General features: G+C 36.7%; 1 protein-coding gene across 1 annotated transcript in view; it reads left to right on the top strand.

Annotated features, from left to right (window-relative positions):
• Window positions 1-243: 243 nt before the first annotated feature.
• The window catches only part of LOC105045282 (probable histone-arginine methyltransferase CARM1), a 76,987-nt gene continuing 61,996 nt past the window's right edge, over window positions 244-15,234 (top strand). Inside the window, 8 exon segments of the mRNA XM_010923512.4 lie at window positions 244-514; window positions 517-581; window positions 782-850; window positions 3,679-3,787; window positions 5,290-5,433; window positions 5,629-5,732; window positions 5,859-5,957; window positions 6,075-6,144. Of these exon segments, the coding sequence (XP_010921814.2) occupies window positions 379-514; window positions 517-581; window positions 782-850; window positions 3,679-3,787; window positions 5,290-5,433; window positions 5,629-5,732; window positions 5,859-5,957; window positions 6,075-6,144 (796 nt within the window). The 5' untranslated portion in view covers window positions 244-378.

Here is a 15,234-nt window from a genome sequence, read left to right as displayed (position 1 = left end):
TTCCTTCCGGAAACCAGCCGATCCCCACTTGCCGTTGATTAGCGGTACCATCTCAAAAGACGGTGATGACTAAACGGATACGCTCCATACTTCCACATACCAATTTTTTTTTTTTTACCGTTACCCAGCTACATTCTCGAGTAGCGACTAAAGCCTTCACCAGCGATCCCAGCGTCAGCGACGCAAATAAAGCAATATACGCACAGGGAGGGAGCGAGGAGAGCGAGAACACGTCTGGTATCTGCCTTTTTAAAGAAAGCGACCGCTTTGGTGGCTCCCCATCCCATCCTCCCCCAAAACCCTTCCCCTTAAAACCCTAATCCATAAGGAACCCCCAAAACCTATCCCTCATAGGAGGAGGAAAAGAGAGGTGGAGGAATGGAGGCTTCTTTAGGGCAGAAGCAGAGGCAGCTGGAGTTCCCGAGCGTCACTGTCTCCCACGTCTCCCCCTCTCCATCCGCTCCTGTGCCGCACGCCGCCTCCGCCTCCTTTGCCGCCGACCAGCCGGACGGTCCCGCCTGCGGTTCCAGTACCAGAGCTCGACCGGCCCCGTTATTGACGTCGATCTCCGCATCTCCCAGGTCCATTTTCGTGCTTTTTCCGTTTTGGCTTATTTTGATTGAAATCTGGGAGTTGGAGAATGTCAGCATTTGGGTTCTCATCGCCGTCTGTCGAACTCCCTCTTCTTTTCTTCTTGGGGCTGGAGTTCCGTTGGCCGTGTTGATTTTTGGTCCGAGCAATGCAGCTGATATTCAGATTTTTTTCCCCCTCTGTTTTTCAGATCTTCCATCTGGGCTCCGCAGAATTGTTGTGTGTAAGCCAAGATTCAGGGGCCACTGATGCAGACGAGGTTTGTTGAATTAATGCTAACAATTTTCTATTTCTATACTTTTGGTTCTTTCAAAACTGAAATTGGCCTCATTCTTCAATGTTTTATAGTGTTTCTTTAGTAGGGCAAGTTTTTTTTTCCCCTCTTTTTCCGCCCATGATCTCGACCATCATGGTGGATGGCTGATATATAGAAACCAATATTTGGTAATATTCACCGATATAGGGAAATCTAGATTTTGCTTCATTCTTCGAACTTTATAGCCCTGCTTTTGTAGGGCAAGGTTTTTTTTTTTTTTTGCCCAAGATCTCAACCATCACGGTGGATGGCTGATATATAGAAACCAATGTTTGGAAATATTCACCTATATAGCGAAGTCTAGATTAACTATCTTTAAGGAATGGATTTTAATGCTTGGTAATTAAAAAGACCTATTAACGATGTAGGAAAAAACAATGAAAAATCTCAGTTGGCATCTGGGTATTATGTTTAGAAATATTTTTGGATGTCTGTATTGTATTAGCTCAATGCCCAATATCAATACGAATTAATATCTCCGCTGGGATTGAGATTATGGTGGTGACAAAAACCTTGTTATGGGAATGCTCAGCTGCTTGAATGCATTGCGTAATAAATCATTATTGTTTATCATCAAGTTGGTATGTATAGACCACAAAACAGTTGATTGAATTGCACGCCTCAATAAGAAAGAGGGAGAGAATCAAGAGGATTCTTTGTAAATATAAAAATAATAAATACACAATAAATTTTTTCGCAGATCCAAAGGATGGTAATGTACCAAATAGGGATACCCTTCAAGATATTAGAATGGTGAGAAAAAGGAAAAAAAACGCAAGATTCATTAGAGAGAGAGAGAGAGAAATGGTTGAGAACTATTCCTTACATGCGAGCAGAGGCTATAATAGAAAGTGAATGGGCGTAGAGAATTCTTCAGTTAGGAAATAAGGAATGATACTTAAAGGAGAAAACATATTGTGGAAAGCAGAAGAGATAGCTAGATAGAGAGAGACTTGCCCTAGTCAGATTTTGCTTGTGCAATCCAGTATGATGAAGATTCTTGTAAGGTATTAATTGATTCCTTCAGGATATTATATGGGATATTAGTTCAAGAGAAGTTATATTGGGATGGAAAGTAAGACTAGAAAATTTTTGGAATACTTAAAATTCAAAATTCTCACTTTTTAATATATAGAATAGATTTATATTTTTAAAGAGGCTACTTTCTTCATTTAGTTTATAGTGCTGCCATATCCATGGAAAGAAATGAGGGGCGAACTCAGCAGACCATTGAGTTGTTGGTCAGATGGAAATTTTGAAACAAAATGCTGATTATAGGTGAGGGCATGGTATTTAGAAAGTATTTGATGTAAGGTGAGGTTTTGTCTTGATTGTACACATGGGAATAAATCTTTCTTTGTTTCGTTAGTATTTGGAGTATGACTGGTAAGCCAGCTGCTGATATAGCAGCTCTGAGAAACTGCTTATGGATTATGCTTTATGATTTGGTATTAATTTGCTACTGGTGGGGTTTTGTATTGATTATTTGATATTTGTTGGTCACTATATGCATTTGATATGTATCGTGGATCAGAAGGTATATTAATCTAGAATGAAAATCAAGCATGATGCTGAAATATCCAAAGTGCTTGTCAATGCATTAAACCTCTCTTTATTTTTATTTTTATTTTTTTATTTAAAAAAAAAGATTGTATTCCAGGTATAGTAGCAGGATTGAATAGGGAGAACAAACGGTCTATATCTATTTTGAGAAATTATGGTAGAAAGTGCCATAAGCAAGTTAGTTATTTGAAAACGTAAGTGCTCCTGTCATTGCACTCATCATCTTCTGGCAGGTGATGACAAGCGTGCATAAAATTTTGACTATTCCAAGATAGTGGCTATTTAGACTGGTGCTTCTGAATTGAGTTTTTGTGTCATGCAGGAACATCATGCCCTGAAGCTTGCATACATCTAGAGCACTACGTTTTGAGTGTGATTCAAGATATGTAATTTTTCATGGACTGTTGAGGGGTTCTATTGCTGTCCTACCTGTTATTTTGTAAGGTTTACTTCTGAGGCCATTAGAAATATGCACTTGGAACTGATTTCTGTTGGATGCTCTAAGGTGCTGTGAGTTTCACCATGGCTGAACAATTTATAGGAGATGTTTGTGTGGAGGTCAATTAAAACTCTTTATTATGAGTGCTTATATGGTAATTTTGGCAAGTTTTATGATAATTTATTGTTAAAAAAGGGCCATTGGGAGAGATAATATCCAATGCTTGGGTGGTTTAAGCAATTCTGAACGAATTTAAACTTCAGAAAGCTCATTCCTGGAAATGTAGTTCTTAGTTATGCATGGTAGAGTCTATGGAGATTGCTAGATTTAATGAATTTGTTAGTCAAGAACTGTAAGTTTGCATCTTGCATAGATATTATAGTTTACATCTCCTAACCAGGAGATTTTGGGCCCATTTTAAATGCTGTTTCTGATGCCATTCTTATTTTTTTATGCTTTAGTGCTGCTTTAATTGGGGTATGTATTTCTTATGAGCAAAAGCTTGTGGATGCCTTGTTATAGAGTATGATTATGCTAGAAATGGCAAGGATTTGGCTTTAATACGGTGCATGCTATGTTCTATGTACCTGATATGCGTCATAATTTTTATATCTATTTGTTGTGCTTGTGCTTTTCTTTAGGACCAAGCTGCGAAATTAAATCTTATAGTTAATTTTCACATAGTTTAAGCTTGTTCTTTTTTAAAAAGGATTCTTTGTACAAGATATTTGACGACTTTTTTAATCTTTAATCTACATTTCCAAACCAGAAGCCTTTTTCAAGTGCAATCAAGATTGGTTTTAAAACAGAAGATGAAAGCAAATCCTTCCTTTCAGCATTTGAGCAGTTGAAGCATGGAGTGGTTGGTGCAAGATCTGGTACAACATTTTCTCAAGTTTACATGGTTGAATAATTTATTTATTATTCTAGAATGTCACTGTGATACTGCTTTTAGATGCTTCCCTTTAACAGCTCATCTCATAACTATGTAGTGAGAAGTCATTTTTTTATATGTTCACTTAGAATGTACTGAAGTGCAGAAGAATGATTGAAGGATTTTGTCAAGTTTGGAATTAAGTCGTAAATTGTAGAGGTGGTTAGATTGGCTGAGATTGTGCTTGACTGATAGATTATTATATTTTCTTCTTTTCTCGAAAACCTTTAAAATATTTAAAAATAGTGAGAATTAAAAATAGTTACTTACTACTTCAACTACAACTGTTACAACTCAACTAAGCCTTAAACCCAATTTCGTTGGGTCGGCTATGTGAATCCTTTTCCTCCATGCCATATTATTTAGGGTACACATTTTGAACAATGTAGTGAAATCAAGTCCTTCTTTAGTATTTCATTCCATGTGATTTTGGTCTACCTCTAAATGAAAATTATAAAACAAGCATATAAAAAAATTATGAGAAGTCTATTTTCTATTATCATAAGCCTCTACATAACATGTTCAGTGAAACAAACATCATACCTGGCTACTGAAGATGTTTACGTAGCACCATTGTGCGCATATTCTTTTTCTGGAATCGTGCAAAACATTTTTTTTGTGACCCAATTTGCTAACGTACCACTGATGGCGGACTATAGCTCTCCATTTTTTTCTATTTCTTTGATGTTACTGAGGGTTGCCATTTGCATATTCATCTCTTTCACCATGCTGGAGCCTGAAAGCCAGTAAGGCTGCTGATCAAGTTGGTTGGCCTCCATTGTCATCCATGCTGTCTTCCTTGGAGACTTATCTTGTGAAAGTGCTATGAACATGACAGCATTTCTTATTCCAACACAGAGGTCTCAAAATATTTGTTAGAGTCTCCTCATTTTTTAGGTTCTTTTGGTTTCCTCACAGAACTGATCATGAGTTACAATGAGCTTATGCTTCCTTTTTCCTCCTATACTCATCTTTTGGATATGTATAAATATTTGTAGTTTCATTTACTGAATCAAGATTATAAAGGTCATAGATCTGGTGCTACTTTTCTGCATTTTATGTTGTACCTGAACTTTCATTTTGATTGTTTCCTTTTCTGACATTGTCTGCTTCCTGTTGTAGTGCTGATTGTAAGAGCTGCTTCTTTGGATAGTAGCTGACAATAGTGATGTGACATTATTATTGGTTAATGTTTTTATTGTATGGTATGCGTTTTAAGTCATATCTCTTCACTTCTATGGGGATCCCCTGCTGTAAATTTTGTTTTGTAAGATTCATCATATTTTATTGCTCTTTTATTAATGCACTACCATTTGTTAGATCATTTGGTTGCACAAACTGATACAATTTATCTTAGCTAGTGGTCATGTATGTTGGGGTAAGAGGATTGAGACTAAACCTACAACCATTAGTTTCATTGTGGCTGCTTGTGTATTTTAATTTCAGGTGGAGCCTTGGAGAATGGATCCCTAATAGCTTCTAAAAGCAAATTCGACCACAAAATAGAGGCCACTTCTGCGAAAATGTACTTCCATTACTATGGTCAGCTGCTTCATCAGCAGAATATGTTACAAGATTATGTGAGGACAGGTTATACAATTAGACTATTATCAGTTATCTGTTGTAGTTACATTTGTCAGTAGATTTTGAAGAGCTAGCACTGAATTAGTGACATTTGTTTAAAACTACAAAAATTTCCCCCTTGCTGTTCAACCAGATATAAAGCTGGACATTAATGGGCAATTTTATGAAGCTGATAGTGACATAATTTTTTTTTTAGTTCAGGAACCTACTATGCTGCAGTGATTGAGAATCGTGTAGACTTTAATGGTCGTGTGGTTGTTGATGTTGGTGCTGGTAGTGGTATCCTTTCATTATTTGCTGCTCAGGTATGCTCCAAAATGTTTATGCATAAAGCTTTTTAGAAGTATTCTAAGAATGCAGGACCTTCTTATAGATGTGTTCAGTTTGGTGGATCCGTATTCATAATCTCTGACCTTCATTTTAACTTTTAGGCTGGTGCCAAGCATGTCTATGCTGTAGAGGCATCTGAAATGGCAGAATATGCTCGCAAGCTAGTTTCTGGGAATCCATTGCTCGCACAGAGAATCACGGTTTGATTTTTTTCCCTAAAGCTAGACTGCATAAGTGGACATTTGGGTTTGTTTTTTCCGAATATACGTTTATAACTTTGCTTGTTTAGTAGTGGGTCTTTGGTTCGTGATCAACAGGTCATCAAAGGTAAGGTTGAGGAAGTGGAGCTGCCTGAGAAAGCAGATATTCTAATTTCTGAGCCAATGGGTGAGTTTTCTTATTACCATATGCTTCTATTATGATAGCATAAAGTGCATAATAAGAACTGCCTGAACTTCTAGTTTATTATTTTGTGGTGCTGGTTTGGAAGCCCCGTCTGGCCATTTGATGTCTGACTCTGAAGTAAAGCTTTTAGAACTTACTGAAACACGACCCAAAGAACACATACAATTCAGCAAAACTTTGCTATGGTGGAGTGTCTCACTCTTTGCTAAGTTGTGGAAATAATTTCGAGACTAGGGAGAAAAGTTCTCCCAGTCTACAGGTTTCATTTCGATCTTTTTTTTTGTTTTTGCTTTATTTTACTTTTATTGCTTCTATATCCTTGAACTATTTATAAGCATCTTCATTCAAGCCGGAGAGCCAGTTAATATTATGTAAATGGACCATCTCTGTAATATCGTAATATTCGTTATAACAAACTTCTAATCATTTGGACAGTGTTAGAAAACAGAAGGCCTTCTTCTTTTTTTTTATATATATATATATATATATTTTTTTTTGCAAGTTTTCCTCCTTTTTTGAAGTCAGCTGCAATTTACGCATTCAAAAATAATTCTGTCCTGCATTCTGGTCCTGTTTGGCCAACACCTGACAGGATAGGCCGGGGTTGGAGCGCCATGTGAAGGGAGGGAGTCTCAGAGGGAGGAAGTGAGAACATGGAGGCAAGTGCAGCTGGGAGGGGGCCATGTGATCATTGAGCCCGCTTTTTTCTGCTTTCCCTCTCTCTCCCTCCCTGCACCCCATGCTCATTCGGTTATGATTTTGAGCTGTTGTTGTCGTCTTCAAAGCTTTATGGTGAACAATTCAATGACTAATATCTGCTTACAGTGTTCCCATTAAGCCCCTTTGAATACTGGCTTTTACTAGCCGGCCTATAAACGATAAGTCATCAAATTAGGGACCAAACCAGACTAAAAAAATTCGGTCTCTTTATGAAAGACACTTAACATATGGGCTTTTTTGGGCTCCTAGATTCAGGTGACTGTACTTCCATCCCCTGCATTTCCATCCTTATGCTTGTAAGCAATACTTGAAACTTCTACAGTCAATTTTTTGAAGTTTCAAAGCAATCCTTTCTTGTGGAGCACGACTAGTTCACCCACCAATTGTTGCATTTTGAGGAATTGCTTCTTGATATTTTTTGGTAATCTTGTCACTCCAAAGATATAAACCATGAAAAGTTTGGAATCTAAATAACTGACTCAATCAAATGTAGTAACGTACAACTTCTAAGCTACCCTAAGGGTTTATTAGGTTGCTTGTAAGCTGTCGAGGCAATGAAGAGCAGTTTGCAGAATTCTAATTCGAACTTTAGTTTGACTTTTAGTGATGATTCAGCTTAAGTTGCTAATACAAATTGCAGTTCCTATGACTTGGTTGTTTGTTTTGATGTTAGCAGTGATGTTGAATTTGTGTCAACTTAGGCTGAATTGGGTTTACATTTGATTGGTTTGGATGCCTAAGATCTATTATGGTTGGTGTAGGTCTGATGCTGTCAGGTTTAGTTTGGTTTGGTGTAAACGGGATTCGTTTCCTGACTTTGATTTGGTAATTAGTTAGGCTGGATTTATGTGGATCAGGTCTTGTCAAGTCAGATGTGGCAAGGTTCAGTTTAGTCAATTTTATCAGGTCAGGTTGAGTTTGACACAAGGTGGGGTCAGAGTTGGTTAAGTTGGGCTAGTGGGGTCAGAGTTGGTTAGGTCAAGTTGGTTAATCGATGAAGGTTGGGTTTTGATGTGTTGAAGTTGGGCCTGAAGACCAGTCCCTTTTTGGGATAGCATCAGGTGGCACCCTTTCTTTTAACACCACCCCCCACAAAAGTTTCTCAGATTTGCATTCTGAGTGGTATATGCTGAAATCAAAATGGTGGAGTGGTTTCCAAAGTGCTGTTCAATGCTTAAGTGCCTACTTAGAGAAGAACAAATACTGATTAGCACCCAGTATTAAAAGAAGGATCCATTGCTACTCCTGAATTTGCGAAAGATCATATCCATTTCATACGAACGTAAACAAAAAAATGGATTAGAAGAGTTGTGCACCGTGAACCCTTTACCATTCACATCATGTTAATGGACCTTGCAAAGTGATGCAAGAAATAGTTAAAAAATAGAATAAATAGAAAAGAAAATGCAAAATTTTGAAATACTAGGGAATTCAATTTTTTTAGATGCATCTTTTCTATTCCTATCTTTCAACTCCTTTATAAGTTTTTCTAATAAACTTTTTATTTTTACTTTGGAATTAGGAAGGCTTATCCCTACTTTTGAGTGTGACAAAGCACACCATGAGTATGCAGGAAACTCAAACAAAAAAAAAAAGAAAAAAAAAAGAAGGGAATATAATCGCACTTTAGCTCTTTACACAACCATTTTTAGTTCTGATGACCCATTGCATACACAAACTTAAGTCTTGCTTGGTTATGAATTATCTTGGAATTAGGGACAGAATATTTTTTGTTCCATGTTATTCTTCTAAACAATATTTGCAACCCAGTTTAGGGGGAGAAGAGACGTGGAAAAACATTTAGGCTCTATTTGGAATTGGAGTAAGAGAGCGGAAAAGGTACTTAACCAATTTATTCCACTCTTATCAGCCAAACAATCATTGGAGCACTTGGGTTAAATCACTTTTTTAGAAGGGCAAAAGGAGTATTTCCATAAAGTTGGTATGCAACTTTTGGCTTCCAAATCCATTTACTCCACTTAACCTGAGATAAAATACTCCATCATTTATGATGAAATTATTTGTTCCTGATTAAAAAGGAACGGAGTAAGCTAACCCACTAACTTTTGGTTAATTTATTTTGCCTCCAAATGCAACCTTAGATGCAATCAGCATCTGCATTTTTTACTAGATAATTCAGTTTTAATCTGAATAAATCTATTCTCAAAAAGATGGAATTAGTTTATTTTGGGGGTAAGCTGGGTTTTTGCTTCAAACTCATTCCATTTAATCAAGGTTAGCTTTCCTGCAAAAAAAATGTCTTTGTGCCTTTTAGAGCTCTAGTCTATGCAAGATTTTTGGAACCGGTATTGGGATCCATACCAGTTTTGGACCGATACATTATGGTACTGTATCGTACGACACTCGGTATGGTCAGGCATGTCGGTTCTGTACCGATACGCAATTTTTTTTTCATTTTTTTAGTTTCTGTTTAATCCAATCATTTTTTTTATTTTTGAATTATTTTAGATCCAAATTAATGTTCATTTATGTCTATAATATTTCTATCACTTTGAAATAAAATAAAAGAAATCTTAAAAAAACACATTAAATGTATTTAAAGTACAAAGTATAAAGAACAATGTACCAATTTCAAGATCTCTACTGATTTAATTTCTCATAGAGTGTCTATGATGCTCATAGATATCCTGATCATCCGCATAATCAGGAGGAACATCAATTCATATCTCTAACCAAGCAGCATTGTAGTTCTGGATGCCCATCCCATAAGATATCTGCATTAGATTGTAAGATATTTCAGATCTCTCGCTCAAGCTCTAGCTCTTAGAGGTATTCTTGGATTGATGGTACGACTGTGGAGGGTCTATTCAAATATACAACAGTAAATCATTTGTAAGATGTTTTAGGTTGCATAGGATAGTAGCCACTGAAAGACAATGCTTCGGACGCACCATATCCATATTCATATGGATCATAAGCTGCATGCAAATAATATGATCCATAATGCGGGAATGAATCTGATGCATCCATGGATCCTACTCTATATGGAGGTCATTTATAGCTGCATCGTGTGCTAAACGACCTCTAGAAGTCCATCATCTATATGAAATCGTATTCTCATAGGCTCTATCAACTCGTGCACCGTGGTCTCTATGTTATGTGGCATGCATAAATTGAGACTTATCAATGAATCAAAGATCATCTTGCAGCTGCATCTCACGAACAATGGTCTTTTGTGCACCCCCTCCTTGGTCATCAGATCCATGACTGCTGTCATTATCACTCTCTTTGGTCTCTAAATCTGAGTGAGCTAAGTTCTCTACTTTTGATGAGGATGCAACTATCTTTCTTTTGTCTTTTTGCTGAGCAGTTGCTTGACCTCTCCTTGTGCCCCTCTGTAACTGACTTTGTTGTGCCGGGAAGAATGGATGTCTTCTTTTTGATTGAGATGACCAGCCTCGTCTTAATAGTTCTCACTCAAATATCTGAGAGGATGTTTCGAACATGAAGTCACATAATGAATGACTTTCCTATGGCCCCTTAGGTTATGGCTGATCAGCTGGAACCTTGTGAAATATTTCTATCTGTCTATTACCTTGGATCCATCCTAATCTCCCTAGCTATCAAACTGACTAGTTGTGGAGGAGATCCTGGCTCATCAAGCTTCGACTTTTGTTGTTGATTTACACACGATCCGATCATCGGATCCTTGTCATCAACAGCATAATCATCTATCATTGGATCTGTGTACTTTAGCTGTACTTCCTTTTGGATGTATTTTAGTCTCAATCTCAGATTATAGTGAATGTATACAAGATCGTTGAGATGCTTCTGTGTCAGATGGTTTTTCTGCTTGTTGTGGATGAGAGCGAAAGTTGATCTATTGTGCTTCCAGCCATTAGAGATGACTGTCTAGGAAAGAATACTGATAGCCACACCTTTTAAATTATCTGCGAGCTGTTCAAAATGAATCCATCATTCAGCTGCAAAAATATTAAGCAAAATTACGTATTAGATTATTTGAAATTAGTAGACATGTAATGTTAACAAAGTCTTATTATTATTGATATTTAATTTGCTTGGATTCATCTTTTTTTTTTTTTTGTTTACGATAGTCGATGAGACTCCAAAGCTGTCTGTCCTCTCTCTAAATTATTTCGTCCGTAGAAAATATATTTGGTAAGTTAGCAAATATGTTATTGATTGCAGAGCGGATTTAGTTAAATGGTGTATCACACCTCAATCAACCTATTATACTTATTACAGACATACGATTTTCGGATCGGGCACCATCTTATATACACATTACAGAGGGCAGTCAGAAGCTCGTTATCCATATCTATCTCGGGTATGCTGTACTAGAATCTCAGATTCAGATGGTAAGCTGTATATAAATTCCACAAATGATTAAGTAAACTTATATAAGTACAAGTAAACTTATACAAGTACAAGAGAAGAAAAATTTTTAGAGGATTTTTGATTTCTTACTTACCTACTAGATGCAAGTCCCTACTCATTGGTAGTCTCATCGTCATTTAATAGTGGTAATGTATTCTTGGGCATGCTTTGGATCTATCTCACTGATCTGTTTCTTTTCTCTCCATCATATGATATAAGAAGCCCATATCGGGGTATCTTTTGCTGCCCATGATCCGAAGCATTTCATATAACGGCTTGATAGCCTTCGCTATCTTATCGACTCATTGCCAGAATGACTGACTTGTCATCAAGTTCTCCACATGATTTTTTTCAGTGTCGGTCCTCGCATATTTGCTCTCCTGTCACTTGGCACTGGCAAACTCTGACGCATGACTACTTTCTTATCTAGAAGGCTATCATGTGCTATGTAGTTTGTAGCATATCGTGACATTCGATCTCAAGATCTATCCTTTAGTATATGTCCGCATTAGTGACAGGATTCATGTATGATTGTAGATGAATCTAGTAATAGTTTGGGTTGAGTCCATTGCCTGCTGCACTTTATAAAGCTTTTAATATCCATCAACATGAGGTCAATGTAATGTATAGAACATGAGGTTCAGTAAATATGCGATCGTCGCTCCATCAGCAACTCTTCGGTAGTCTTATATTGTGGTTTATTATCTGTGATGATTTGCACGATATTTTGCTTTTCTACCGCATCAATTATCTCCTCCATCAGTTCAAGGATGTATGCGGATCGTGCACATTATCTGAAGCATTAGTTAACTTGTGAAAAAATATTTTTCCATCATAGAATGTCAAGAAGTTGCTCTGTTGGTAGGACCGATCCAACCATCACACATTACTGTGTAGATCATTTATTCTAGTTAGAAAAAATCCATCTTTGCAGATCCTTCTTGTTATTGTCAAGAAGTTCATCATAGATCTCCCTAGGTTTTGGAGGATCTATATCTGAGCCGGCAGCTTATGTGGCTAAATGGTAGATTGATAGTATGTGTTGCTTGTTGTATTCATTGAAATATGGTTGAACTGAAATCATGATTCAAGAGCTCGCCACATATCTTCTTTTTATCCTTTTTCAGCATATTATCAATCCTCTACTACTTTGAATCCTTACTGTAGGTCTGTGGATCCAAATCATACATGGTGGCTTTTGCTGGAATTTCTCCTATTGTCGAAAGCCTCCAATATAGATGAGATACTATGCCTCTCTACTCACGGTCTCGCTGACGGAGGTCTTTCTGAACTCGGACTCTCTCCTAGCGGTTGTAGAGTCGGATCTCGATTCATATTATACGGTCCCAATTATTCTCTATATTTGACCATCTCCTCCAGTCGGTATTGATCATCCAGACTCGTTTAAATAGTAGCCTCAAGCTATGCCTCCTCGTCATCTAGAGCAGAGGCCTTTTCTGACTCTCTGGAGTGATAGGAAGGTAGCTCTGCGGTTCAATGATCCACCTTATCCTCTTCTGCTTTACCCTCTTCTTTGCTGCTTTGAAATCAGCGAAGTGTTTTGAAATCAGCTGCTGGACCTTTTGGAGGCATTTTCGGCATATGGCTATATTAGGATTACCACTAGTCAAGTGCTGCTTCAATCTAGTCACCCCTCCTCTTTTGAATTTTGTGTTGCATCATTTGCATCTTAATGATGTCGAGTCGAGAGCATTTCGTCAGATCCTAATCAATATCACACTCCGGATCTTTCTTACTTGATAGATTCATTTCTACAAGTTTAACGAAGCATGTTAGTTTAATATATACGTAAAAATAACAAAAAATTGTTATCCCAAAAAGAAAATCTAATTTTTAAACCTCCAAAAATACATCTGAATAATATATTTCATACTTTTAATTTTTCATAATTTTTATTGATATCTAATTTTTTTTCTATATTAAAAAAATAATTTTAAATCTCATAAATTCAGAAAAATATGTTATGTACTTTAAATAACATTTCTGAATTAGCTAAAATGTATTACTAATTTTACATATTTTTTAAAATTGATTACATAATTTTTATTATTTAATTAATTAAAAAATATTTTTAATTTTAAAAATTCTAAAACTTCATTTGAGTTTAGATCAAAGTAGAAACATATCATAGATGCTTTATATATTTTGCAAGCCTATGAACATGTGTTAAGGCTATTTATTTTTTAATTTTATTCAAAATTAGGCTTAGGCTACTATGTGCATCATGCATCAAAATCTTCACAATCGGACATCAATTTTATAGTAAAAGTAGCTTGAAATGTCCTAAATAATATTTCGATTTTATAGTTATTTTTTGAATTTTATTTTTTGATTTTTTTATTTCAAAAATATATTTTTTAATTTAAAAAAATATAATTAATAAAAATTAATAATTTGTGTCATTGTGTAGATCGTCCAAAGATCTACAACATATAATGAAATCATACCAAAATCAAAAATTTTGTTATGATTTCGTCTTTTTTTTATTTATTGCTGTTTTTCAACCAAAAAATGCAAAAAAAAAAAGTAATAAATGAGTGGGGAAAAGATGGATTACCTGAAATCTGGCTGAAATATCTTGATTTCTCGATGAAATTGTGAAAGATCCGATGAGTTTGGGGTGTTTTTTTTTCCTCGGCTCAAAACCAAACAAAAGAAAGGCAGAGAAGCAAACGCTTCTCTGCCTTTCTTTCGAAAGACCATCCTAATACGACCTAGATAGCCCCCACCCCAACCCACCCCACCCACGTGCGGCTCGGTTGAGCCGAACTGACCAAAATCGCATGGTTTCACACGGTTTTGGGGTAGTACTGCACCAAACCAACTGGTTCGGTGTGGTTTGTGGCTTTTTTCTGAATTTTTGGCCCAAACTGGACCGGTTCCCTGGCGGTCGGGTTCGGTATGGGGTGTACCGGCCAGTTCAGGCCAGTATATAATTCCATGCAACCATGTATCTTTTGTTCTTTGACACTTTCATGTTGATGTCAACCGACTGGTCAGCCTCAATTTTTTCTATACCTTGTTGGTATCCATGGAAATTATGAAGAAAGTAGGATTTCACGGGGTCTTCTTAATGGTTAATGAGGAGTATCATGGTGAGTGAAGGACATTTTTGAAATCATGGTGTATGAAATGATCCTCACGACATATGCAATTTTCATGCGGTCATGATCAAATATTTAAGGCTTTTGGAGCTTGGTGGGATCACTTTTACCCAATCTCCCATGACGTTTTGTTGTTGTAACTTTTGATACATTGGTTGATTTGGTAGTTTGAGTCTTGGCCGACCAAAGCTTGTGATAAGATCCATGACATACTTGTAATGAAATAGAGATCCACCTTTCTTTTATCTTGAAAGTAAGCCTTAGGCAAGTGATTGCTCTGATATCTATGCTTTCTTGTTTCGTGTGAAATTTAATTTCATCTAGGATTAGAGATGAGGATGGACTTGTTAAGGCTGATCTGGTTGGTTGTCTTTTTCAATGTAGTTTTGTTTTCTTTTCACTTTGTATTTGGGCAGGGGTCTTCCTCTCCCTTACCTCTACACCCCCTCACACAAAAAAAAAAAAAAATGATGAGGATGCACTCGTGGCTCTAGGGCTTGTTGATATAGTGGGAGAACCATGTGCTTTATATGGGCCATCAATTTGACTGCACAGCAAATTACTTAAGGTAGTCATTTAATTTCCATGCACAAAAGTTTGGAAGATGACCTTGGTTGGGAAATGCCACGATAAAGAACAAGGCAAACTGCTGAACAACAAGACCAGTTTATTTGGGTGTCATATGCTTGATGATTCATAGATCAAAGGTGATACCATGAATTAAATAGAAAAAGGTGAAGGGAAACACAGGTGCTTTAGTGACTTGAGGCATATCAACTAGTTGCAAATGACATGAGTGGAAGCCTTGAAGCTGTGAATAGCCCATGAAAGAGGACTCATAGAATTCTACTAGGAACAATAGCTTTGG

Source organism: Elaeis guineensis, chromosome 5, assembly GCF_000442705.2.
Source record: "Elaeis guineensis isolate ETL-2024a chromosome 5, EG11, whole genome shotgun sequence".
NCBI classification, from domain to species: Eukaryota; Viridiplantae; Streptophyta; class Magnoliopsida; order Arecales; family Arecaceae; genus Elaeis; species Elaeis guineensis.
This window is presented reverse-complemented; position numbering and strand designations above follow the sequence as displayed.